This window comes from Syngnathoides biaculeatus, chromosome 6 (assembly GCF_019802595.1).
Source record: "Syngnathoides biaculeatus isolate LvHL_M chromosome 6, ASM1980259v1, whole genome shotgun sequence".
Classification (NCBI taxonomy): domain Eukaryota; kingdom Metazoa; phylum Chordata; class Actinopteri; order Syngnathiformes; family Syngnathidae; genus Syngnathoides; species Syngnathoides biaculeatus.
Window position 1 is genome coordinate 28349228 of NC_084645.1, and position 26202 is coordinate 28375429.

At 43.0% G+C, this 26202-nt stretch overlaps 1 protein-coding gene across 1 annotated transcript in view; it reads left to right on the forward strand.

Annotated features, from left to right (window-relative positions):
* Positions 1 to 20403, forward strand: part of si:dkey-106n21.1 (solute carrier family 23 member 1) — a 74742-nt gene extending 54339 nt beyond the window's left edge. Inside the window, exons 9-13 of the mRNA XM_061823072.1 lie at positions 1118 to 1371; positions 6116 to 6280; positions 10604 to 10712; positions 18973 to 19068; positions 19654 to 20403. Of these exons, the coding sequence (XP_061679056.1) occupies positions 1118 to 1371; positions 6116 to 6280; positions 10604 to 10712; positions 18973 to 19068; positions 19654 to 19847 (818 nt within the window). The 3' untranslated portion in view covers positions 19848 to 20403. The remainder of the gene's footprint in view (positions 1 to 1117; positions 1372 to 6115; positions 6281 to 10603; positions 10713 to 18972; positions 19069 to 19653) is intronic.
* Positions 20404 to 26202: the final 5799 nt, after the last annotated feature.

Genomic DNA, 26202 nt, shown 5'->3' on the forward strand with positions numbered 1-26202 from the left:
ACATGCAAACTCCACACAGGTGCGGCCGGGATCAAACCTGTGACCTCAGAAAAATGAGGCCAACGCTTTTTACCAGCTGAGCCACCGTTCCACCTATAATATATTCTCTTTTCGCTTCACACACACACACACACCTACATATTGCATGTGTGTTTGTGTGTGTGTGTGTGTGTGTGTGTGTGTGAGTGCATATTTCACCTATTTAATTCAAGCAGGGCCTTTCATATGATAATAATCTGATTTTTTTTTTTCAAAGTCAAAACCACAAGAAATCCTATCAAAGTGACGAACAAAAACTATTATCCACAAAGTATTTCCTGTGAAGCCAAAAGACGGGGTAATTTGGCAGAACAAAAGCATATTGTTGTTTATGACATCAAAGAAATTCCGACTCAAGTGGATCTAAAATGTAATATTGATGATAACTGGGTGTCCAGAGAGCTTTCATGCTCGTGTTGTGAGGTGGGTCACATTGAAGTGTGGAAGGATTTTTTTTCCTCAGAAAAAAGGAGAGAAATTTATTTGGCTGGCCTCTTTTTTCCTTTTTTTTACTATACAATTTATGATTACTAGTATTTGTAAATATTTAAGCACCTACTGATGGTAACTGATGGATTATATTAAATTTGGGGACATTTTCATTTATTATTTTTTTGGGGGGGAAATTATTATTTTCAATATATATCTATATATATAATATGATATGATTAATATCATGAAACACACAGCGGGGTACTTTGAATCATTATTGGTGGTGTAGCAAAGAAAAAAAGATGGTGGTCTTAAAATGTCTAAATCAGGTGTGAGAAAAGTGTGCCACATATGGACCACTTAATTGTTTTGTCAGGCCCACCGAGCATTTTCCTCAAACTGGAGAGTTAAAAAATATTCATTAGTCCAATCAAGTCATTGGTTGATTGTTTACTTCTTTTCTCTCTCTCTCTCTCTTTTTTTTTTTTAAACCTCATCTTTGAAAAAAATGTCCGTCTGTTTCAAAATGAAAACATTAGCACCAAAGTTTGCCCTTCTCCGGTCTAAATTCAATGTAATTTTCCGTGACCTACGCCCTAATTTGCCTGGTAAATTTATGCTTAATCCATAAATCCGTCATTCCTAGGTCAGTGGGGCCTGCCCACCGTCAGCATGTCCTCGGTGTTGGGCATGATGGCGGGAGTGTTGGCGTCCACCATGGAGTCCATCGGCGACTACTACGCCTGCGCCCGTCTTTCGGGCGCGCCGCCGCCGCCGACTCACGCCATCAACCGCGGCATCGCCGTGGAGGGCATCGGCTGCATCCTGGCTGGCCTGTGGGGCACGGGCAACGGGACCACCTCCTATAGTCAGAACATCGCCGCGCTGGGCATCACCAAGGTATGGGGAAATTCTCGTGGTTTGTGGTTCACAAATTTAACAGTGATAAGCACCGATCAATGCAGGCAATAAGGAAAACTCACAAGCAATTGACGCCTCCCCCGCCCCCCATGATCCTGCACCAGTGTGCAAAGACTTTCCGCAACTACCCAAGCTAAACTTAGCTCCTCCCAAAATACAGCGCTTGTCTCTCAATCAAGATGAATTACTTCAATATACTTCCATGGAACAATTACGCTACTGCTTTCCTATTTAGACTGGGCTTTGTCACCACCTTGTGTCCTCCTCGGGAGAGAAATGCACAAAAAATGCAAATATTTTTGATGATTTTTGACTGGTTTCAGAGGAAAAAACGCAAATAGGTTGATTTGTGAAGTTTAGCGCTTCCACCCTTGCATTTTCCGTACCGCTTATCCAACTAGGGCCGCGGACGTGCTGGAGCCTGTCCCAGCTATCTTTGGGCGAGAGGCAGGATACGACCGCAACTGGTCGCCGACCAATCACAGGGCACACAGAAACAAAATCCATCCAGACTCACGAGCAATTTCGAATCACCAATCGACCTACCGCGCATGCCTTTGGAATGTGGGGAAAACCCACGCAAGCATGAGGAGAACATGCAAATTCCACACAGGCAAGGCTGGATTTGAACCAGGGTTCGTCAGGACTCTGAGGCGTATGTGCTAACCAGTCGCCCACTGTTCCACCAAGTTGAGTCCAAGCTACCTCATTTGTGTTTTTTCTTTGGAACCTATTCCCTTCTTACAGAGTTTTAGAGAGTCTTTGTGACACGTACAAGCACTTGCAATGCATTTTAGCAAAGCAAATTTATTTGTATAGCGCATTTCATACACAATGTGCTTTACACGATTAAAGGCATTTGAAAACCCTAACCCTAAAGAGATAAAACATTTAAAACGGGATAAAAACAATAAAAATGACAAACAAAATATTTAAAAAATGAAGACAGTTAAAACTCAATACAGTGCAAGTAATGTGATCAAAAAGTGGATATAGTCTAAAAAGCTTGAGGGAAAAAAAAAGAAGCGTTTTCAACCCGGATTTAAAAATATTTACACTTGGGGTTCACCTCACCTCTGTTGGCAACTTATTCCATTTTTAATTTTTTTTTTTTTGCTGCTTCACCATGTTTGCTTTGGACCCTGCGCTCCACTATTTCACCCGAGTCAGTCGATCTCAGAGCTCTACTGGGTTTGTATTCCGTAAGCATTTCTTTCATGTATTCAGGACCTGAATCATTTAGTGATTTATAGACCAGTAGCAGAACTTTAAAACCTATTCTAAAGCCGACTGGAAGCCAGTGCAATGACTTTAGGATTAGAGTCATATGCTCCGACTGCTTTGTTTTGTTCAGAACGCGAGCTGCAGCTGTTAATACTCTTTTCTTTTTTTTTTTTTTTTTTCCGGGAGTCCATTCAGAAGACCGTTACAGTAGTCAAGTCTACTTGAGATAAAAGCATGGATGAGTTTTTCCTGGTCTGCTTGACACAAGGCAGTTTTTGTTTTGATTTAATATGATTGTTGAAAGTCAGGTCGGAATCAATCAGAACAGGTTTCGGTCTTGGTCTTTGGTTTTTAAAGATGGAGGGTCCAGGTGTTTACTAACAGCAATTCTCTTTTTTATTGCCAAAAACAATTGTCTCAGTTTTATTAAAATGAAAATTTGGCTCATCCATTCATCTTTATTAGGTCTTTTTTATTTAGGTTTTAGGTGATGTTGTTAGTTGATTTTGAAATTATACCAAAAGGTGATTTGGGATCAGAATTTGGATTCAGTTCAAAATATTATAGCGGGTCTTGGTTCACCGGAGGAATAAACCCGTATGCAACTGCTTATCCCTAAACCGCAAAGAGTTCTCGTCAGAGGCTTTTAGTTGCCAACCAATAAGGTGAAATGTTGGGAGTTCTGCAAGGGACACACAACAAGGTTGTCATTGTTTGACTTGGAAGCAAGGGAAAACCTCAGGAATCGGCCTCAGTCATCGGCTTGTCAGTGGCGGCGTCCGCAAACTGGCGTCCGTGTAATACCAGATTTGTGTTGCTGTGATATTCGAGATGCTGCCTAAAGTGAGGCCTAAAAAAGTGCGCTCATGGTCGTCTTTAATTCTTCTTCCCTTCATTTTCAACCGTGTTCGATCTTGCATACGTGTCCCAAGTTAAACCTGTAAACCTTCACGAAACACTAATTGGAAACCCTGCCCTGCAGCTCTAATTATTTTGACATCCTGGACTTGGTTTGACCCTGCAGCTCTAATTATTTTGACATCCTGGACTTGGTTTGAAATCTTCATTTGAAATTTGGGATTAAAACTCCAATTTGATACCCCAATGAGGATTTAGGACCCGTTTGGAAGGCTAACGCTTGTGTGAAAGACAAACACTGGCTTGAAACCCAACTTTGAAGCCGAACACTTGTTGAAAACTCTGGTCCTGACTTTAAATACGACTTTTACACACGGTCTTTGATTTGAAACTCTCATGCGGGTTTGAAACGCTAATCTTAAACCCAAATCCTGGTTTGTAGCCCTTTCTTGAAATTCTTACCAGTGTGAGCAACGGTTTTCTGTGGGCTGTTGTAAATCGCAACAACGAAGGCCAATAAAAGGTATTAAATTGCATTTTATGAGACATTACATTTTAAGAGACTTGCAATGTCACAATTACTCGTACAAAGTGGAGATTTTATGCAGCTAATAAATCCCCAGATTTGCCTGTAATGATTTACTAACGCCTGCGACCAGATGAGAAAATGAAAGTATATTTTTCTTTTGGCATTTCTGCAGAAATTAAACTAATATGGTGCTACAGGAACCATGTAAGGAGTACTCGTTAATTCTGCGGTTGAGAGACGATCACCCAGGGGCTGTACCCTACGTCTCGGATCGAAAATCAAGTCAACGTACCAAAACGAAACCAAAAAAAAAAAAAAAAAAGCCTGATCCGGCACATTTGAAATGTTGAGGACTTTTCGGGCTTCCATCTGACATGACAGCAGTGTTGACAGGAAACTCCTCAAATCTCAAACGTTTACCTCTGTGACAGCTCATGCTGCTTCTCTCCGCCTTCACTTAAAAAAAAAAAGAAATTCCTCATCGACATTTATGTCAGCTCAATCAAGTAACACGATGAGAACTTTCCGAAGGCCGAGTCGCGGTCACGTTGTACTACTTGCAACGGATCTTATTCAGAGAAGGTTAACTCCAGGTTCAGGTTTGGAGTAAGGTTACTTTACGGTTAGGAGTTAAGGTTAGCTTGCCAATTTGCCAGATGTGGTTGGTTGGTTAGAAATAGGAGGGTTCGGGTTTGGTGGAGTGTTGCGGATTGGTTATTGGTAGTGCACATTAGGGTTTGGGTCGGGGTTATGATTGTGGCAAGGCCATGTTCTTTTTGTTCGATCATTTTCATGGCTTTTTCAGTCATCTCCTTGTTCCAACTAGAGGTCAAGTCCCCCTGCTTGAACCCCATTTACCTGGGAGCATGATTACGATTTTACGATTTGTGGGTTAGGGTTTAGTCTTTGGATTAGGTTTTGCTGGTTAGGGATACTTAAGGGCTGGATGGCTCAGGAGGCTGAGCTATAAGGTTTTTGGGTTTTACAGTCACCTCTTTGTTATAACTAGAGCTCAAGTCCCTCTGCTGAACCCCAATTATCTTGGAGCATGATTACGATTTATGGATTACGGTATGGTCTTGGGGTTAGGTTTTGCTGGTTAGGAATACTTAAGTGCTACATGGTTCAGGAGGCTGAGGTATAAAGTTTTGGGTTTTTTCAGTCACCTCTTTTTCAATCTAGAGCTCAAGTCCACCTGGGAGCATGATTACGATTTGTGGGTTAGGGATTTGTTTTGGGGTTAGGTTTTGCTGGTTAGGGGTACTTACCTGCAAGTGCTAGATGGTTCAGGAAGCTGAGGTATAAATTTTTGAGTTTGTTTTTACCTCCTGGACCCGGCAGGACAAGGAAAACGTCTTTGCCGATTCAAAAAGAAAGCTCAGATTAAATCGCCCCCATCGGTGGAGACCTTGGGCTGCTCCTCTCGTAACGTATCTCAAATGAGTGAGTGGCACATGGATAACTTTGAACACAACAGGCTCTCAGATTGTTTCCTTGTGTGGAAAGGTCAGTGCAGGAGCTTATTTACATGGCCGTGGTGACAAAAGGTAAAAAAAAATCCCCAGTACACATCCTGAAATGCCATTTTGAAGATTATGTGAAATGGAATCCAAATCCAATATGGCTGTTAGTTCCTATTTTTACCCAATCCTCGTTAAACCTTATAAATTAGGACTGAACACTACAGATTTTTGAAGGACTGCATGAAGTTGTTTGAGACCCTCTCCGTGACACGTCTGTGGCTTCGGTCAGAAACCGCAAACCTCCAAAATCATCACCTTTCAGGGAACCGAAAAAAAGCCATTAACATTGCACCATCAAAGAGAGCAAGCTACTTTCAATACATATTTGTCAATAATTAATTGAAATAACATATACCCACAAAGGCATTGAACATTTTTTTTTTTAAATGTGAAATATGGACATTGGAGGTTTTAGCCAGAAAAAGGCACACAATGTACGTTGAGCGTATATGTTTGAGGTACTTGACACGTCACTCATCCGCATCCAAGTCCACAGCAACCCTGCCAAGACCAACATTGTGGAAACTCTTTCAAATTTTTTACATGTTAAGATGAAGACGTTTCACTCCCTTTGCGCTGTACATTGCAGGTTGGTAGCAGACTGGTGCTGCAGATGACTGGAGTACTTTTGATCGTTTTGGGAATCTTCGGCAAGTTCGGCGCCATCTTTATCACCATTCCGGATCCAGTTATCGGAGGGATGTTTCTGGTTATGTTTGGGATGATCGCCGCCGTGGGCATCTCAAACCTGCAGGTAAATGTACTCGGTACATAATATCCAGGCATATTTCACACATTTTTCTCGTTGATTTATATAGAGTCAGCTTACCGCAAATAGCTGCTTCCCGTATTAGATATGCAATCTACATCTACATCTACATCTACAATTAGTTTGGCAGATGTATTGGAACCGCAAACTGATATATGCTACATTCCCATCGTTATTAGAATTAAAAAAAGATGGTGGAAAAAAAAAAATCCCAGAATATCCTAACTCCCTACGACACAGTCACATGAAAATAAAACCCTGCAACGAAAGTGAAAAACTTGTTTCAATGTAGGCAAACTATTTTATTTTTTTTAAATATCTTGACGCGCGGCCACATGCAATACATGAGATTCTTTGGCCTACGGCCTAACTGCAGATCACATCAAACAATGCAAACTCGAACCTGCTAATTTTTTTCATGTTGATGGATCTTCCTACTCTAAGGGAGATTAGTGCTGAGATTTCAAATACATACTCTATTTAATTGAAAACAAGAAGAAGGCACTTGATCCGAACACGGAGGAGTTGGCGATGGTTTTATTTGTCGGATCCGGATTCCATATGGCTTCAGTGCTGTGCTACAGATGCGCGTCTCGGTCATACGACTCTGTCTACAGCGAAGCTTGTCGTGGATAATTCGGAATCCTGAGACGTGCAAACCTTCCTCGGTGCACTCAGTGACTCCTACAACATGATCCAAAACATGTATCCGTTGCGGGTGTAGTGCTACAGTCTCCGAACTTCAGTGAAGGCAGCGTGAGTTCGGTTCACACTCGGTGGCGGTGTGTGTAAGTGTGAATAATTGTCCGTGTCTTTATGTGCCTTACGACTGACCGGCGACCAGTTCAGGGCGCAGTCCGCTCCGGCACCACCCCCCCCCCCCCCACGATACGGAACAGGATGAACCTAATTGAGAGTGGTTGGATGAACCAGTTGATCAAAGCGTTATAGCCTATTATGGCAACTTAGGACCGCAAGCTATTTATCAATGGTAAACAAGTCTGGTTCTGATCAAAATTATGGATCTTTTTCATCACACACATGGTATATGTTTCATATGGAGCTCCATTGAGGCAGGATAAACGCTTCAGAAGCAACGCTTGCGGCGCCGACTCATTCCAGCCATTTTCAGATACTCAAATACAAAACTGAAACGGACTCGCTTTAAAGGGAGTAGTTGATTTATTTCTTATCTACCCGCGGAGGAGCAATTAGAAAGATGGAGGCATTCACTGGAAAGGAGAGGAATGAAGATTAGCCGAGGTAAAACAGATGTGCGTGAATAAGAGGGGGCGGAGGGGGAAGAGTGAAGCCCCACGGAGAAGAGATGGCGAGGGTGGACGACTTCAAATACTTGGGGTCAACAATAGAGAGCAATGGAGAGTGTGGTCAGGAAGTGAAGAAACTGGTACAAGCGGGGTGGAACAGCTGGCGGAAGGTGTCTGGTGTGTTATGTGACAGAAGAGTCTCCGCTAGGATGAAGGGCAAAGTTTATAAAACAGCGGTGAGGCCGGCCATGATGTACGGATTAGAGACGGTGGCACTGAAGAAACAACAGGAAGCAGAACTGGAGGTGGCAGAAATGAAGACATTGAGGTTCCCACTCGGAGTGAGCAGGTTGGATAGGATTAGAGATGAGCTCATTAGAGGGACAGCCAAAGTTGGATGTTTTGGAGACAAGGCTCGAGAGAGCAGACGTGGATGGTTTGGACATGTCCAGAGGTGAGAGAGTGACTGTATTGGTGGAAGGGTGCTGAGGATGGAGCTGCCGGGCAAAAGAGCGAGAGGAAGACCAAAGAAAAGGTTGATGGATGTTGTGAGGGAGGACATGCGGACTGTGGGTATTAGAGAGGAAGATGCACGAGATAGGCTTAGATGGAAAAAGATTACATGCTGTGGCGAACCCTAACGGGACAAGCCGAAAGAAAAAGAAGAAGAACAGGATGATCAAAAACACATTTTTTGAATGAATGGCTTGTAATTGAAGCATAAATCAGGATTTTCAATGGAGATTGTCTGAGCCCAAGCTGAAGCTTGGTGGCGTACGTCAACAGATGCTGGCTAAACACGAGACAGAGGTGAAGAAATTGTGAACATGTTATGGAAATATTTAGCGGGTTTGTGTATGTGGGGTTCCCACGATAGAGGAGATGGTGGGGGGCACAAAAGCTCTTTCGTTGAGGCTTTGACGGCGAGCTGGGGGACAGTGGTCGTCATTTATTGCCAGGCTGAGTCACTTCTGTGGCTAACTGCTGCAGACGTTTCATTACGAGAGCCCTACGGACAGATAGTATAGCCGCTTTGAGGCGTGTCGTTTCTGCGTGGTCCATTTGGGGCCAGAAATTTTTGTAATGGCTGGAAAAACAAGCGAACCCATGAAAAGCAAAGAACCTTTTGCGGGAGAAGGACAAACCACGGTGGCGATCCCGGACCCGCCTGTGTGCAGTTTGCATGTCCTCCCTGTGCCGGTGTGCGTTTCCTCCGGGCACTCTGGTTTCCTCCCACATCCCAAAAACATGCAACATTAATTGGACACTCGAAATTGCCCCTAGGTGTGATTGTGAGTGCAGCTGCTTGTCTCTTTGTGCCATGTGATTGGCTGGCAACCAGTTCAAGGCGTCCCCTACCTCCTGCCCGTTGAGGGCTGGGATAGGCTCCAGCACTCCCGCGACCCTTGTGAGGATAAGCGGCAAAGAAAATGGATGGATGGAAGGGTTCTTTGAAGGTGTCAAGGAACTAGCAAGCACCACAATGAGTTCTGGGGTTGCAGGTACCAAAAACTGACTAAAAAACTAGTATGCAGAGACATTTAAGCAGTACTGAACTGGACATTATTTTTGGACAAAGTGGTGACAGGATTGGATGAGTGGAATCAGGAATCAGGTGTTGCCTTATTTAGCTCTGGGAATGGTCAGCACACAAGCATACACACAAACACAGGGCTGTATGTATTTCCATAGATCTGGCATAAACAGACCCTTTGCGTTTTAAAACTTCAATGGGAAAAAAATTATTTGCAGGCATTAACAGTAAGCAATAAATACAGCGCCCCCGCCACATCTTGCGAGAATTATTTGGAGCAGGAGGGAAAAAAAGACAAACAAGCTCATGAAAGAGAGAAATGAAAATTCATTCAACCATTTTCTTGTTTTCATCCCTCACAGCAGTATTCGCCATTCCTGTCTCGGTTCCCAGAATTCTTAGCAGCGGGGAAGCAACTTGCTGAGGAGTTGTGGAAAAACAGAAACGGGAAAAAAAACAAAACCAACAAAATCAGGCTTTCCCACAATGTCCGTGCGAAGTCTTTCCCGAAATTCGACTGCGACGATTCGCACACAACTGCTGCAAAACGGAGACTGACGCAAATCTCGAAAAGCGCAAGAAAATGACAAAAAAGATGATGGGTTGAAGGTACAAAAAAATGCTCAGGAACATTTCGAGAAGAAATAAAAATAGTCAAACTTTGAAGGAATATTGGGGCCTCACCAAAAAGAATACTACCAGAATAACTTTTTTTTTTTTTTTGGGGGGGGGAGACAACAATTAATCTCAAAGAATAAATTGATTAAAACTATTAGAATTCAGTTTTTCTCCTCAAAAATGTAATGTTTTTTGAGAGTCATATTTTTGTGAAGTGATATTTCTTAAACTCATGTTAAATATTTTGAGGGCAAACATTATTTTTTGTGACTAAAGTGTTATGACCTAATATTCTGGTTAAAACGTTTTTACTAAATATTGGTGATTTTTTTTTTCCAATTAAAAAAAGGACTATCCTCATAATAAAATTTTTTCTTAAAGAATAGATTATTTTTTTATCTTTGAAAAATACTACCTTTACCTTTTTTTTCAAGTTCACTCTACATTAGTCTTTAATCATTTTTACTTTCCCCCCCTTAAAAACAGACTTAATTCTTTCTTAATTCTTCTTAATTCTTTTTTTGTTGAAAAATATGAGGGGTCTCAAAAAATATGCAATTATTCCTTCCAAAATGTATTCTCTTTACTAAAATTGTTTTCTTTTCCTTGATCTTCTTGGCTAGCCTGATAAAATACACAAGAAAACAAAACTCTATCGTGACGGTAAATCATAAAATCCCCCACAATTAGATTTTTTGATTTTTTTTTTTTTTTTTTTTTTTAATTTATGTTTTATTTTTTCCCGTCCATGCCAACATTCCATATTATATCACATTGCGGGGTCATAAATGGATTTCAGCTGAGGCAATGAGAACAAGAGCAACTGTAATTGTTTGCATCTGTCAATAAATGTAATAAAGTTTAGATGTTGTCTTTTAATGTCTTCAGTATGTGGACCTCAACTCGTCCCGCAACCTGCTCATCCTCGGCTTCTCCACGTTCAGCGGTCTCGTGTTGCCGACGTGGTTCCACTCCAACCCGGGCATCATCGACACAGGTAAAACCAGTCCCTTCGGGGTTTTTTTTTCTTTTCCATCCATACGTTTTCTTTGCCGCTTATCCTCACGAGGGTCGCGGGGAATGCCGGAGCCTATCCCAGCCGTCAACGGGCAGGAGGCGGGGTACACCCTGAACTGGTCGGCAGCCAACTGCAGGGCACGTGGAGACAAACAGACGCACTCACAATCACACCTAGGGAAAATTTAGAGTGTCCAATCAATGTTGCGTCTTTTTTGGGATGTGGGAGGAACCCACGCACGCGCGGGGAGAACATGCAAACTCCACACAGGCGGGGTCAGGATTTGAACCCGGGACCTCAGAACTGTGAAACCAACATTTTCCAGCTGATCCACCATAATGCCCTTTTTCTCTTATTTACATTTTAATTGTATTTCTTTTTTTATTGCATTTTTATTAGAATTTATTTATTTGATTTTTTTTTGCGTTAAAAAGAATAAAAACATATGTTCAAGGTACTATTCACATACTTTTGTATTTTATATTTTTCTAATTTTATTTTGTTTAATTACATTACATTTTACTTGGTAAACACTTTTAATTTTCTAGTTTGAAAATCGTAAGACACCATCGATCCCGGGATTTACCTTTTTTAATTTGTTCATTTGAATACAGGTAGGGCGGCACGTTGGGACAGGTGGTAAGGCGTTGGCCTCACAGTTCTGAGGTCCCGGGTTCAATCCTGGGAATCTGTGTGGAGTTTGCACGTTCTCCCCGTGCCTGCGTGGGTTTTCTCCGGGCACTCCGGATTCCTCCCACATCCCAAAAACATGCAACATTAATTGGACACTCTAAATTGCCCATAGGTGTGATGGTGAGTGCGACTGTTTGTCTCGATATGCCCTGCGTTTGGCTGGCGACCAGTTCAGGGTGTACCTCGCCTTCTGCCCAATGAGAGCTGGGATAGGCTCCAGCACTCCTGCAACACTTGTGAGGATAAGTGACTAAGAAAATGGATGGATTTATTTTTTTTGATTGCGTTAAAAAGAATAAAAACAGACATTCAAGGCACTAATTACATACTTTTGTATTTTATATTTTTTGAATTTTATTTCAGTTTCGTTTAATTACATTTCATTTGGTAAACACTTTTAATTTTCTAGTTTAAAAATGGTAAGATACCATAGATCCCGGCATTTAACTTTATTTAATTCGTTCATTTGATGCTCGTATGCTAAAAATTGGTCGAGTATGAAAAATGTGATTTGACTTTTAACGTATTTATTTTGGACAAGGTCATCAAGAAATCTTGAATTGGTCATCTTTTCCATGCCTGAGTCTGATGTGGAAATTGCACATGAATCACCGCATTTGACATGCAGCATATTTTCTATCTCATTTCAAGGACGACAGGAAGCAAAGTCGAAAGCAAAATATGGTGCAGCCCAAGTTTGCGACAAACATACCCTTTAGAATTATGCCTAAAAGTTCAATCTTGTTATAATGCGTACATAATAGCGGAAATACAAAAAAAAAAAAAACAGCACAGACAGGCTTGATCAAGCAGTTTTGATTATCGCCGAGTTTGCCTTTTTCAGCATGTCCGCATTTTGTTTGTTCAGGTGTGCGCTGAAAATGCACCCCATGCTTGGCACTGAACAAGAGAACCCTGGTGCGCGTTAAACGTGCAAACGCCCAAAGCAAGTGCGCACTAAGCACGTGAAGTCTGAAAAGCGGCTCGTGCCAAATAAGCCCACTTCTTGAGTACAGCGCTAGGTACGGTACGCAACAAATAAGTGGTGCGTGGCGTACAAGTAAACGCTGAAGCGTACCAAACACGTCGACAAGAGTGAGCATCAAATAAGTCAACCTCGGTACCCGCCCCAAAAAAGTGCCGCATGCCAGAAAAAATACCAAATAAGCCAGGCCAGATACACAAACAAATCAAGCAGCCACTGTGGCCTGTGCAAGCGAACACTGGCACATACCAAACTAGTAAAGCTTAGTACACACCAAAAAAAAAAAAAAAAAAGTGGAGCTCGTCATACAAATGAACTCCGGAATGTAACCGGGGAGCGCCAAATCGGTTTAGGTACAGTGAAGAAAAAAAGTATTTGAACACCCTGCTATATTGCAAGATCTCCCACTTAGAAATCATGGAGGGGTCTGAAATTGTCATTGTAGGCGCATGTCCACTGTGAGAGAGAAAATCTCAAAAGAAAAATCCGGAAATCAAAATGTATGATTTTTTTTTTTAACAATTTATTTGTGTGATACAGCTGCAAATAAGTATTTGAACACCCGAGAAAACCAATGTTAATATTTGGTAGAGGAGCCTTTGTTTGCAATTACAGAAGTCAAATGTTTCCTGGAGTTGTTCACCAGGTTTGCGCACACTGCAGGAGGGATTTTGGCCCACTCCTCCACACAGATCACAAACAGGTTTCTGGGCTGTTGCTGAGAAACAGGGAGTTTCAGCTCCCTCTGAAGATTTTCTATCGGGTTTAGGTCCGGAGACTGGCTAGGCTACGCCAGAACCTTGCTATGCTTCTTACGGAGCTACTCCTTGGTTTTCCTGGCTGTGTGCTTCGGGTCATTGTCATGTTGAAAGACCCAGCCACGCCCAATCTTCAATGCTCTGACTGAGGGAAAGAGGTTGTGACCCAAAATCTCACAATACATGGCCACGGTCATCCTCTCCTGAGTAGAGTACAGTCGTCCTGTCCCATGTGCAGAAAAACACCCCCGAAAGCATGATGCTACCACCCCCATGCTTCACAGTAGGGATGGTGTTCTTGGGATGGAACTCATCATTCGTCTTCCTCCAAACACGGTGAGTGGAGTTATGACCAAAAAGTTCAATTTTGGTCTCATCTGACCACAAAACCTTCTCCCATGCCTCCTCTGTATCATCCAGTTGGTCATTGGCAAACTTAAGCCGGGCCTTGACATGTGCTGGTTTTAAGCAGGGGAACCTTCCCTGCCATGCATGATTTCAAACCGTTGCGTCTTAGTGTATTACCAACAGTCACCTTGGAAACGGTGGTCCCAGCTCTTTTCAGGTCATTGACCAAGTTCTGTCGTTTAGTTCCGGGCTGATTCCTCACCTTTCTAAGGATCATTGATTGAGATTGACCGTCATGTTTAGCTTTTTCCATTTTCTAATGATTGCTCCAACAGTGGACCTTTTTTCACCAAGCTGCTTGGCAATTTCTCCGAAGCCCTTTCCAGCCGTGGTGGAGTTTGTTTTTTGTCTCTGGTGTCTTTGGACAGCTCTTTGGTCTTGGCCACGTTACATGTTTGAGTCTTACTGAATGAACGGGGTGGACAGGTGTCTTTATGCAGCTAACAACCTCACACTGGTGCATCTGATTCAGGATAATCCATGGAGTGGAGGTGGACTTTTAAAGGCGGACTAACAGGTCTTTTAGGGTCAGAATTCTAGCTGGTGGACAGGTGTTCAAATACTCATTTGCACCTGTATCACACAAATCATTAAAAAAATCATACATTGTGATTTCTGGGTTTTTCTTTTTAGATTCTCTCTCTCACACTGGACATGCACCGACGATGAAAATCTCAGACCCTTCCATGATTTCTAAGTGGAAGAACTTGCAATATAGCAGGGTGTTCAAATACTTCTTTTCTTCACTGGAGGTGGGACATTAGTTTGTACTGTTTCAGGTTGTGAGTTTCCAACTGCGCGTGCATTGTCGCGTAGTGTCGGTGAATGGGCGTCTTGGCAGTCAGATTACCTCAGCAGGATGGCAGCGCTAGTGCCAGCCTTTAATCGCCCGTAAAACCCGAGAGTCCTTCCCAAATCCCGCAGGGTCCAGATGGCAACGGCTGCTCGCTCACCTTTTGAGTCCCCCTGGCCCAGATTTGGAAAAAGCCTAATTGCCTTAAGGTCTCTGCTTCTGACTGGCCTGTTTGTTTGGGCTGAAGTGAGGATTTTGGGGAACGGATGTTTGTAACTGGCTTTGTCAGCTCTGACCCCGGCAGCTCGGCCTCTGGGGGGCGCTACGGCGAGTCTGGCAGGAATGTATCCGATACCCTCGAAATCCACGCGATAGTATACATTGGCACGTCAACAAATAAAAGTGTTTTATTCATGATTCGATTCCTCGGGATTTCCCCAAAGATGTTTTCCATTTTATTCAATTTTCTTCTGGATTGTTCTACTAGTCAGAACAAAGCGCATACCAAGGCTAGATGTCAAAGATTTCAAAGAAACCTTCTAGCGACTTGCCAGAGGCGTTGCTGAGACAAACCTCTCTTCCTCTTCGGATGTGAGCTTGCAGTGTGTATTTTTTTAAATTGGGGGTGGGGGTTTGGGGGGGGGGGTATTCTTAGCGAGTGCAAGGTCGCCGTGAACTTGCCTTTCGTAATTGTACTTAGCATTAGCTGCGGGGCTGTCTCGGATACTTGGGCAAGTTATTTCTTGTCCGACTCCTGCGGCAAACTGATATCAACCCTCATTTGAACAAATGGATTACAGCACCTGTCATCATCATCATCATCGAGTGCTGCCGTGGAGAAAGTTTCCGTTTGGATTTTACGAGTTACTTCCTCAGATATGAATGCTAGCACAACTGCGGTGTAATTCTTTCAATTTCACTTTGAAGCGGGAGGACGAATTGCATACTACAGCATAGTCAACTTTTCAAACCCACGACAAACTACGACCGCTACTGCTACTATTTCAAGTTCTTCCACGAACTTCTACTACTTCTGCTACTACTATTTGCCTTTGGTACTTCCTCGACAACTAGTATCACAATTATGACGTTTTTTTTTTGTTGTTGTTCTTTTGGCTTCTTTTTTTTCTATTTCAAATTCTTTTCCACTAGTATATTTACGATTTACAAATTCTACTACTACTGCTTCTATTGTATTTACGGTGGTACCTCGTTTTTCGAACGTCTCTGTTTTCGTACAAATCGGTTTCCGAACAAAAATTTCAAATTGTTTTTTTTTTTTGCTTCGGTTTTCAAACGAAAATCGGTATTCGGACCCCTCGACCATCTGACCCACGACGATTTGTTATTGTGCTTTCGAGCGCACCAGTGAAAAAAACAAACAAAACGGAAACGACGTAACGCGCGCGATCGATAAAACAGGAAAGTGGTGCGTAAAACTGTCGACTTCAAGAAGGATTTATTATTATTTATTATTAGTGCTTGATTAAAGTTATTCTGCACCTTTGTTAAATAAAAAAGGTTGACAAGGCCGGGGACCGAGTCGCTACAGATACGGCAATGCACTCCCAGCCGAGCCTACTCTTCTACTAAAAGCATACATTTTAAGCGAAAACTAAATATATTTCTTAAATCATGTAATTATATAAAGTATTTAAACCATATATGTATTTCTACTATGCGGTTTAGTATCAGGAAAAGCTAAAAAAAAAAAAAAAAAAACGCTTTAAAAATGTTTTTTAGGCTTGGAACACATTATTTGATTTTCTATTCATTGTAATGGGAAAACGCGCTTTTGGTTTTCGAACGTTTCGATTTTCAACTGCCCTTCTGGAACGGATTGTGTTCGAGAACCAAGGCACCACTGTATTTCCACCACAAGAATGTACTACCACTACTAGTGCTTCTTTTGACTACTACTAGTTTTCTCCTTCGACTAACTCTATTTATACATCTACAACAATTTCTACTACTACTACTTGTGCTACTGTTTCTTCTTCTAATTTTACACAAGAACTTCTACTCCAAAAACTACGATTCCGGTTCTACCTACTATGATTACTTCTCCTTCAGCTATGATAGATAGATAGATAGATAGATAGATAGATAGATAGATAGATAGATAGATGGATAGATAGATAGATAGATAGATAGCATTCACACTCATCCACATAGATCTAGATAGATCATATACATTTTTTTTTACTTTCGAGCTAATTATATTTCCCTTTATATGACTAGCGCTACTACTTTTCTCGTACCACCTTTTTTCCCACTACAACAGTATTTCTACTCATTCTATTGCTTCTATTTCTACATTGAACAACTAAATCAACTACTGTGACTTCAACTACTTCCTCTCCTTTTTCTACTTCTAATTTTAGGTCAACAACTCCTACTACTATTTCAACTACTACTACTAATTCTTCTATTGCTCTTTCTACAACTATTTACTGTTCCACTATGAGTTACCGTTGTTTTTTTCTTCAGGTATTCATAGGAATATACAATTTTTTTTTTACAGAGGCAATGATATTTCTTGTACTACTCCTACATTTTTTTTTAAATAACTATCTGCGACTAAAAGACTTCTGCTACTAATTGTACCATTTCTAGCTCTGCTGCTTTTACTACGAGCAGTACTACTCGCTTTTTCCCACTGCTGCCGTGCCCCGCGTTTCCTAAAGCACGCACCGGCGCATCTGCCCCGGCGCGGTGCGGCGCTCGAGCGTGTCCTCTTTCAATCTGACACCGTGCGACCTTTGACACACGCCAGCGGGGAGACGCGTCGGGCCGACGACTCCGAGATCCGTCGGCGAGGAGCGACGCGGCTGCCGGAGATGAAAGGGGGCGCTGACATAAGAAGTTGATCCCGGTATCTCCTGAGGAAAGTGCTAATCCGCGGTGGGAGCGGTCTGCCGGTCTCGGGTCTAGGCCGCTTAGCTTCCCCAATCCTCTTGACTCTGCCTCCCCCACCCCACCTCCACCCCCTCTCGCCATCGGCTGTAATCTGCCCGGCTCAGATAAACAACGCTCGCCGGAGGAGGGCCCCGCGGCTCGACTGTCGCTCGCTCGCACGTCCGCCCGCCAGACGAGTTGAGACGAGGTCGTGAACTTTTGACCCGCGTGGTGGACTTGAAGTGACTCTTCCGCCTATTCTCCGCGACACTTACGCGGTCGACCGCTCGAGCGGGTCTCGTGCAATAAACCTGACCGGATTCAAAGCGGTCCGACGCCTCGAGTTTCCGTTCTGTCGCTTTTCTCTGCGCTTTTTTTTTTCTGGTTAGCACAATTGCCAGTGAAATGACTTCAAGCTTTCAAACGCAAACGTACGAAACCTTTCAAGACATTTAGCACTACTACAAGTTCTGCTCCAACTAATTACCTCTCCTACTTCTACTACTATCAATATTGTTTACCAATACTAGAACTTATGTATATACCACTACTACATTTTGGATATCTATGTCAGTCACCACTAATTACTTTGATTACTACTATAATAACAATAATACATTTTCCTTACTATTATTATTATTTTTAAATATCCTTCCCACTAGTTTCACTGCTACCATATACTCTACCCCTCTTACTTGTTCTACGACTACTGCTGTGACCACTACGTCTTCTCCGATTATTTCTTCTCCAACTACTCATCCTACTACCGTAAATCCCGGCCCAGAGAGCGCACTTGGTTACAAGTCCCACTAAGTACATTTGTAAAGGAAATACCATTTGGTACATACATCTGCCCGCAGCTGTGGGAAAGCCGCAAGTGCCCACATTGAAACCCGCATTGAAACACAAGATATTTGCAAAGAAAGTGTTTAACTCTAGCACGGCGCTAACACAAACGCTAACGCTAGCACTGCGCTAACGTTAACAGAGCCGGTTAAAATAAAACATATTGGTAAATATCACTGAGACACGGCATGCTAGCACAGCGCTAAAGGTAGCGCTAACATTAACAGAGCCAGTTAAAATAAAACATACCGGTACTGAGACATGCCCGTAACACAGCAGCCACATGCTAGCACAGTGCTAACGCTAGCACAGCGCTAACAGGGCCAGTAAAAGTCACTTGCTCGGCACATATATTCCACTGGTCTCATTATTACCTTTTCCACTCCAGTGTTCCCTTGCAGCCGTTAGAAAAAAAAAAAAAGCACAAGTTAGCCGCATCACCGCATAAAACGCAGGGTTGAAAGCGTGTGAAAAAAGTCGCGGCTTGTCAGCCGGAAATTAGGGTACTACTATTACTATAGTTAACTTACCTCCATTAGTACCGCTACAACTACTTATACTAGGTAGAAAGTAACTTCCAAGACTAGTACTTATAGTGCTACAAATAATATTTCTCCTATTACCTGCCATTACTCCCTGCACGCTGCCCTGGGAGTACCCGATCGTGTCAGTTTTTTATTTTATTTTTTTAGTGGGTTCTCCAGACGGCAAGAAATACTTCCTAAATAGTCAATTTTTTTTTGACAACATACGATTTTAATACACTCACCCATCCCTTCAAAATATCCGGAAGTGCTCGTTTTTTTTTCCATTTTTGTTAGCTAACGTATGACCACAGGATATTTCTGTCTTTTTAAGGAGTCAAAGAGCTGGACCAGATCATTGTGGTGCTCTTCACTACACACATGTTCATCGGCGGCTTCTTCGGTTTCATCCTTGACAACACCATCCCAGGTAGGATCCAAATGCTTCCCCTCCAGTACATCAGCCCACCTCCACATACCGTAGGACTAGGTGATATTTCTTTAAAATAAAATTTCCTTTTCCAAAAACATATTTTTTTCCCCCCCTTATAAAATCTGATTTCTAATGTTGAAGCATCGCCCCCTTAGGCTCCGCAACCCTCGTGAGGATAAGCAGCAAAGAAAATGGATGGATCTTTCCTGACACTAAGCTATTAATATTTTCTTTCTTTATGCATACGGCGATGTCCCGCCTATTTGCAATTCACTAATTGTGACATCACCTATTTAAATTTTTTTTCTATGGAAAAGATATCCTGATAGTCATTTAAAAAGTCACCGAAGTGCAGAATCTCATCATAAATGTGTATTTAGCATTAATATGGACCATGTAATTGATTTATTTATAGGTTTATGATAACCTTTTGTAAGCGGTTATTGTTCCATTATGTGACTCTACAGCAATCCTCTGTGTCCTTGCAAAGGTGCTCAATACAACTTTTTAAAATATAAGGATGGCGTTTACACCACATTTACATAAAGCAGACTCACTGCAATGTTCATGTTCACTTTCCAGGCAGCGCCGAGGAGCGAGGACTTCACAAGTGGCAGCACACGGCAAAAGAGGGAGGCCAGGCCGCGTCCGACGAGTCTTGCTACGACATTCCCTTCTGTGCCGTCCTCTGGCGGCGCTTCCGGGTCTTCCGCTACCTGCCCTTCCTGCCGTCGTACAAGAACGGCCGGCGGGGGAAGCCGCCCGCCCCGGTGTGACAATCCCCCCCCCCCCCCCCCCCGTTCGCCGCATTCGACACGAAACACAAACGCAACAGTTTACAGACTATGCAACAAAATGGATGGTACTACATTGCAGCAATAGAGGGGAAAAAAGATGGCGAAATTACGAGTACTTGCTAATGGGGGCTTTTTATTCTTTATTCTTTTTTTTTTTTTTTAACTTAACTGGAAACAAAGGAGGCATCTGTCAGTTGGTGTTCTTTAAAATGTTCTGCTTTTAACGTCCGGGAAGATGGACGTGTCCGCTATTAGAAGGAGCTCGCTCGCTATTTGAGGAAAATATGGTGAATAGAGAGGATTTTTGGTGTTGTTTTAGCAGTTTTGTTTCAAAAACATTAACATTTTTATTCTAAGTAAAAAAATCCTCAGAATGTTGTATTTTTACAAAATGAAAAAATAAAGTGCTTCATACAGTTAATTGTGCTAAATATCATCCAAAAGTGGGACTCAGGAGTCAAAATCAATATTTTTGACAGTTTTAATTATCAAAATGAATTTTTCTACACTAATGTTGGGAGTAATTGCCTTATAATTATTTTTAATAATATAAATAATATATATTCTATTATATTATTATTTAATTAATTGTGTAATTATAATTGCCATATATATCAAATATTAAACTTTATCATTTCACCACACAAGGGGAGCAAGAACAAAAACTTGAAAAAAAAGCCATTCTTTAAAAGTGTGATAATGTGCAGTTATGTCCACAGGTATATTTAATAATTCCGTGCTGGAAGTTTTCAAGTTTGAAATTTCACCTGAAGTTTTTATTTAAAAAAAAAAAAAAAAAAGACAAAGGCTAGGTTAGGTTAGCAAAACTTTCGTGCCGGTGATCTTACCAGTGGCATACCGATTCTTCTTCTTCTTATTATTATTATTATTATTATTATATTATTATTATTATTGGTTGTGTTTCATTAGAAACTCATTCAGTGCCATTGACGCCGGCTGAAGTCAAATATCCCTGGAAAACACGGAGGCCTGGCAGTGATTAAAACAATTTGTAGCAAGTATGGATTTTTGGTGATTTTTTTTTTTTTGATGATGTCACTCCTCCGGTCCCGCGCAGCTGTACCGACAACGTGGAAGTGCTGGCTTGTGGCGGCCGAGTCTTCGTAACGACGTCGCTTTTTGATACTTCGATGTCGGCTCTTCGAATGATTGTCAAGCAGAATTCACCAAGCGTTGGATTGTTCACCCCCTAATAGGGAATATGAGCGAGGTTTAGACCGTCGTGAAAGGTTAGTTTTACCCAACTAGAGTTCAGTGGAAACCTAAATCCTTTTTTAGAAGCCCCAATGGTAGCTTTGAACCTTCATTTCAAACCCTAACACTGGATTTCAATACTAACTCTAAATTGAAAATCTAATCCAGACTTCATACTGAATTGAAATCCTTGTACTTGTTTGAAACCCTTCTTCAAACCCTAATTTGAAACCCTACCCCAAAATCCAAACCCTTGATTGAAAGCCTAACCTGGCTAAAAATCCAAATTTAAAACCCTAGCCCTTGATGAAATCCAAATCTGATTGGAATCCTCACCCAGGTTTAAAGACCGCATTTGAAACCTTAATCTTGTCTTAAAACTTAATTTGACTCCCAAACCCATGTTTTAAACCTTAAACTTTGGTATTCACAGTTATGGAAATCCTTAGCTAACCCAAACCCTATAACCCCAACCTAACCCAAACCCTAAACCTTGGCATTCAAACCAAACCCCAGTTTAAACTGTAACTCATTTGAAACCCCAATCCTGGTTTGAATTCCGAATTTCAAAACCCTAACCCTAACCTGAACTTGAAAATCGTTTTAAAACCCCTACCTTAAGGCTTCCGACCCTAAATAGAAATCAGGACCCAAACGCAAAACTCCTAAATCAGGCTTCAAACTCTAAGTTAAACCCTTACCCTCGTTTTGAAACCCTAAACGGGGGCTTGAAATGCTAACCCTTCGATAAAACTCTTGCTTAAAACCCCTACTGTGGTTTCGAAGCCCCCTTTGAAACGCAAACCCTGTCTTCAATGCCGACCCTGAGAATCGGACTGTTCGAGAATGGGACTGCGTGCCACCAGGCCGTTACTCGAAGTACTTCTAAGAGAGCTGAAAGATGTTCCTCCATTTGCATTGAGACATTTCTTTGCTCCTAGCCAGACAATTATTGAGCAGAGCAGGAAGCTCATTTACAACCTTAACGCAGCTTTAAACGGCTAACTGCGGCGTAATAAACAATTGGAAGTCGACACGTTGCGGCCGCATGGCATTTCACACGCAATGCCGCCGCGACGGCATTCGTGCGATTTCTTAAACGCTTCAGAATGCTGCGGATGATCATGACGTCGCAGTCTGGCAAACGACCGTCGGGCATTAGCGCAATGATAAAAACACACACGATATGATATATTTAGTCGCGTTTCGTCCGGCATTTCTTCCTCGCCGCCATTTCGTGACACGTTCGGCGTGAGGTTCCGGGTTCCAATCTGCGGGAACCGTGTTCTCCTCCTCGCTCTGGATCTTTTGTCTCGCAATGAATTGTTTGCCGAGAACAAGGGTGTCGAACTCGTTTTAGTTCACGGGCCACGTCCAACCCAATGTGTATGATATACCTTGTACAATAACACATTGGATTTGGCTGTTGTACACCCTGTGCGGGAAGGAGAGGACAATATAGAACAGTACTGGACAGGAGAGGGACAGAAGGGGAAGCATGCGGGGGGAGGGTCGTGGACCCGGCTGTAAAACTGAAGTGAACTATTGAGACCGTTTCGCATGCGCAGGACTGTCCTGTACTCCCCGTGTCTGCACCGTCGGGCCGGGTGGACCCTGGTCGGCCTGAGAGCGGACACCTCCCACGCCGAGGGATTCAGGGCGATCCACTGGCTCTTCCTTCAAAGACGACCTCATTTTTCCGTTTTAAAAATAATCTTATTGGGAGTAATGTGGAGGGTTACGCTGAGGCGACTGACGCACAGATGTGGGGCCATATGACTTGCGCTGGATGCTCTTGAACGAATCAATTTTTCACATTTAAAGAAAAGAGTATTTTAAATGGCTCCACTGTGTGCGCTGTTCCATGTGTGCATCAGATTCAGGCATTTATGACTCCCCCAGTCGCCGTGTAGTCATTGGCTGACCTCACGCTAGCAACGCAGTCGCTTCCCATGCTTCGTCTCAATCTTGACATGCAGCGCCAGATTTCAGTTTTGCAATCAGCTCTTAAACTTGTTGGAGGTTTTGGAATTTCCGTGTTTTTCTATTCTTTGAAATGTAGTAAAGCCTGCCAATCAAGTATCCTGGAAGCGGAGTTAAAGTGAAGAAAAAAAGTATTTGAACACCCTGCTATATTGCAAGTTCTCGCACTTACAAATCATGGAGGGGTCTGAAATGTTCATCGTAGGTGCATGTCCAGTGTTGGAGAGATCATCTAAAGACAGAAATCCAGAAATTATAATGTATGATTTTTTTAAATGAATTATTTGTGTGGTACAGCTGCAAATAAGTATTTGAACACCTGAGAAAACCAAAGTTAATATTTGGTATAGTAGCCTTTGTTTGCCAAACGTTTCCTGTAATTATTCACCAGGTTTACACGCACTGCAGGAGGGATTTTGGCCCACTCCTCCACACAGATCTTCTCTAGACCAGACAGGTTTCTGGGCTGTCGCTGAGAAACACGGAGTTTCAGCTCTCTCAAAATTTTTTCCATTGGGTTTAGGTTCTGGAGACTGGCTAGGCCACGCCAGAACCTTGATATGCTTCTTACAGAGCCACTCTTTGGTTTTCCTGGCTGTGTGCTTCGGGTCATTATCATGTTGAAAGACCCAGCCACGACCCATTTTTCAATGCTCTGACTGAGGGAAAGAGGTTGTGACCCAAAATCTCACAATACATGGCCGCGGTCATCATCTCCTTAACACAGTCCAGTCGTCCTGTCCCATGTGCAGAAAAACACCCCCGAAAGTATGATGCTACCACCCCCATGTTTCACATTAGGGATGGTGTTCGTGGGATGGAACTCATCATTCGTCTTCCTCCAAACACGCTGAGTGGAATTATGACCAAAAAGTTCCATTTTGGTCTCATCTGACCACAAAACCTTATCCCATGAGTCCTCTCTATCATCCAAATGGTCATTGGGAAACTCAAGACGGGCCTTGACATTTGCTGGTTTCGGCAGGGGAACCTTCCCTGCCATGCATGATTTCAAACTGTGACGTCTTAGTGCGTTACCAACAGTCACTTTGGAAACACTGGTCCCAGCTCTTTTCAGGTCATTGTCAAGTCCTGTCGTTTGTCCTGGGCTGATTCCTCACCTTTGTAAGGATCATTGAGACCCCACGAGGGGATATCTTGCATGGGGCTCTACTCCGATTGAGATTGACCGTCATGTTCAGCTTCTTCCATTTTCTAATAATTGCTCCAACAGTGTTCAAATGTTTATTTTCTTCACTGTATTTGGCTCAATCTCCTCAGAAAAGATGGTTGAAGGACAATCAGTTGGGGTGTCTGATGGGCAGTGGAGGTTTGCGAACCCCAGGAAGTGTGGCGGTTCTTGTGGGTGGAGTGGATGGGCCAGTTGGAATTTTAGACTGGTCTGGTTGTAGTTGCCCCTTAGCAATGATGTATTTCCCCCCCAAAAAAGACCGAGGTGAGATGTGTTTGACATAGACGCGTTCTGAAGCACTCGGCGGGCATCTTGCCCACGTTCCTCTAGAAAGGGGGAAAATATGAGCATGTCATCTGAGTAGACGAATACAAAGAACCGGTTAAGCATATCACGCAGCAAGTTGTGGATGAATGTTTGCAAAACTGCAGGGGTGTTGATTAATCCAAAAGGCATGACCAGATACTTGAAATGTCCTAGGAGGCTACTGATCCCCCACACCCCCCCTCCTTGATGTGAATGAGGTGTTGAAAAAGCGTTGCACAGTTCCAACTTTGGTAAAGATGTGAGTGTCAAAGTTGGGTTCAAATGAGAGGTCAATGAGGGCCAGCGCGGTTTAGATTTAACGGCGACGGCACCGATCCCGCAGGAGTCAATTTCCGGCAGAGAGCGTCATTTTTTTTTTTTTGTCTCAACAAAGAAGAACACTGGTCCCGGGGAGGAAGAGGAGGACCGGATGAGTCGAGAGGCTCCAGGATCACGGATGCAATTCTCCATGACAATTTTTATTTCAGGGCGGAAAAGGTTGAAGAGGCGACTGGAGGGGGAAAGGGAGGTTGATGGTGCAGTCACAAGGGCGGTCGGAGGAGAGGGGACAGATACGGCTAAATCCTTGGGGAAAATCTGGCTGAGGTTCACAAGAGCGAAGACAATGAGAGTGGCAAAAATGGCTCCGACCAGTAATTGACAGTTTAGTCCACATTGCCGGCAGTAAGACGGATTCGTTTCAGGTTAGGTTTGGAAAATTCCAAGGCTGCCGTTTGTCACCGATTCCGGATAGAATTTCTGGGAATAGCTCAGGCGTAGATTGAGTTCAGTTTGGGGGGCTTCGGTATAACAGATGTTTTGGTTCTGTTGGCTTCATCAAGCCGTGGTCTCCAACACTCACCGGGGCAGTTCGCAGCCGAGCGTGACGAGGTGGGGACGAAAATCTGCACCTCTAAATCTGAGACTTGCCCCCAATCGGAAAAGGTGGAGTACCCTCTCCGGGTCGGGAATGAGATCCTGAACCTTTCGAATCTTAATTTACATCGATCTGCATTCCTACCCATACCGATGATAATGAGCACCGAGTCGTGACCGAAAGAACAAGATCCCAGATACAAGCGGCCAAAATGATAAACTCTGTCATCTGGGAGGACCTCAGAGTACAGTCACTGCTCCAAAACATTGAGATGAGACGGCTCAGCCATCTGTTAAGGATCCCTCCTGGAAACTTCTTTACTGAGGTGTTCCGGGAAAGTCCAATCAGGGGGAGACCGCAGGGACGTCTCAGGACACACTGGAGACAACGTGCCTATTGACTGGCCTCGGAACGCCTCGGGATCCCTCCCGGAGACCTGGATTAAGTGCGTGAAGGGAACCGGATGGGCTTCCCTGTTAAAGCTATTTTCCCTTTTAATAGAGTTTCTGTGTGTTGCTGTTGATGTGCGTAGCAGGGAGGTTAGGGGGCGCCAAAGAGTGGGGGTCATACCCAGGATTTCATTAGAGCTTAGACCGCTGAAGGGGAAAGCTCACACAGGACTCCATTCAAGCTCGGACTGCCAAAGGACGGAGTCTCGCACAGTGCGCCATTCAAAGTAAGATGGCCGTTGATTCCAAGGAGCGCGTGAGGATATTTGAACACATAAAAAATGGACGGCGTAAATACTTTGCCCCTAGCTG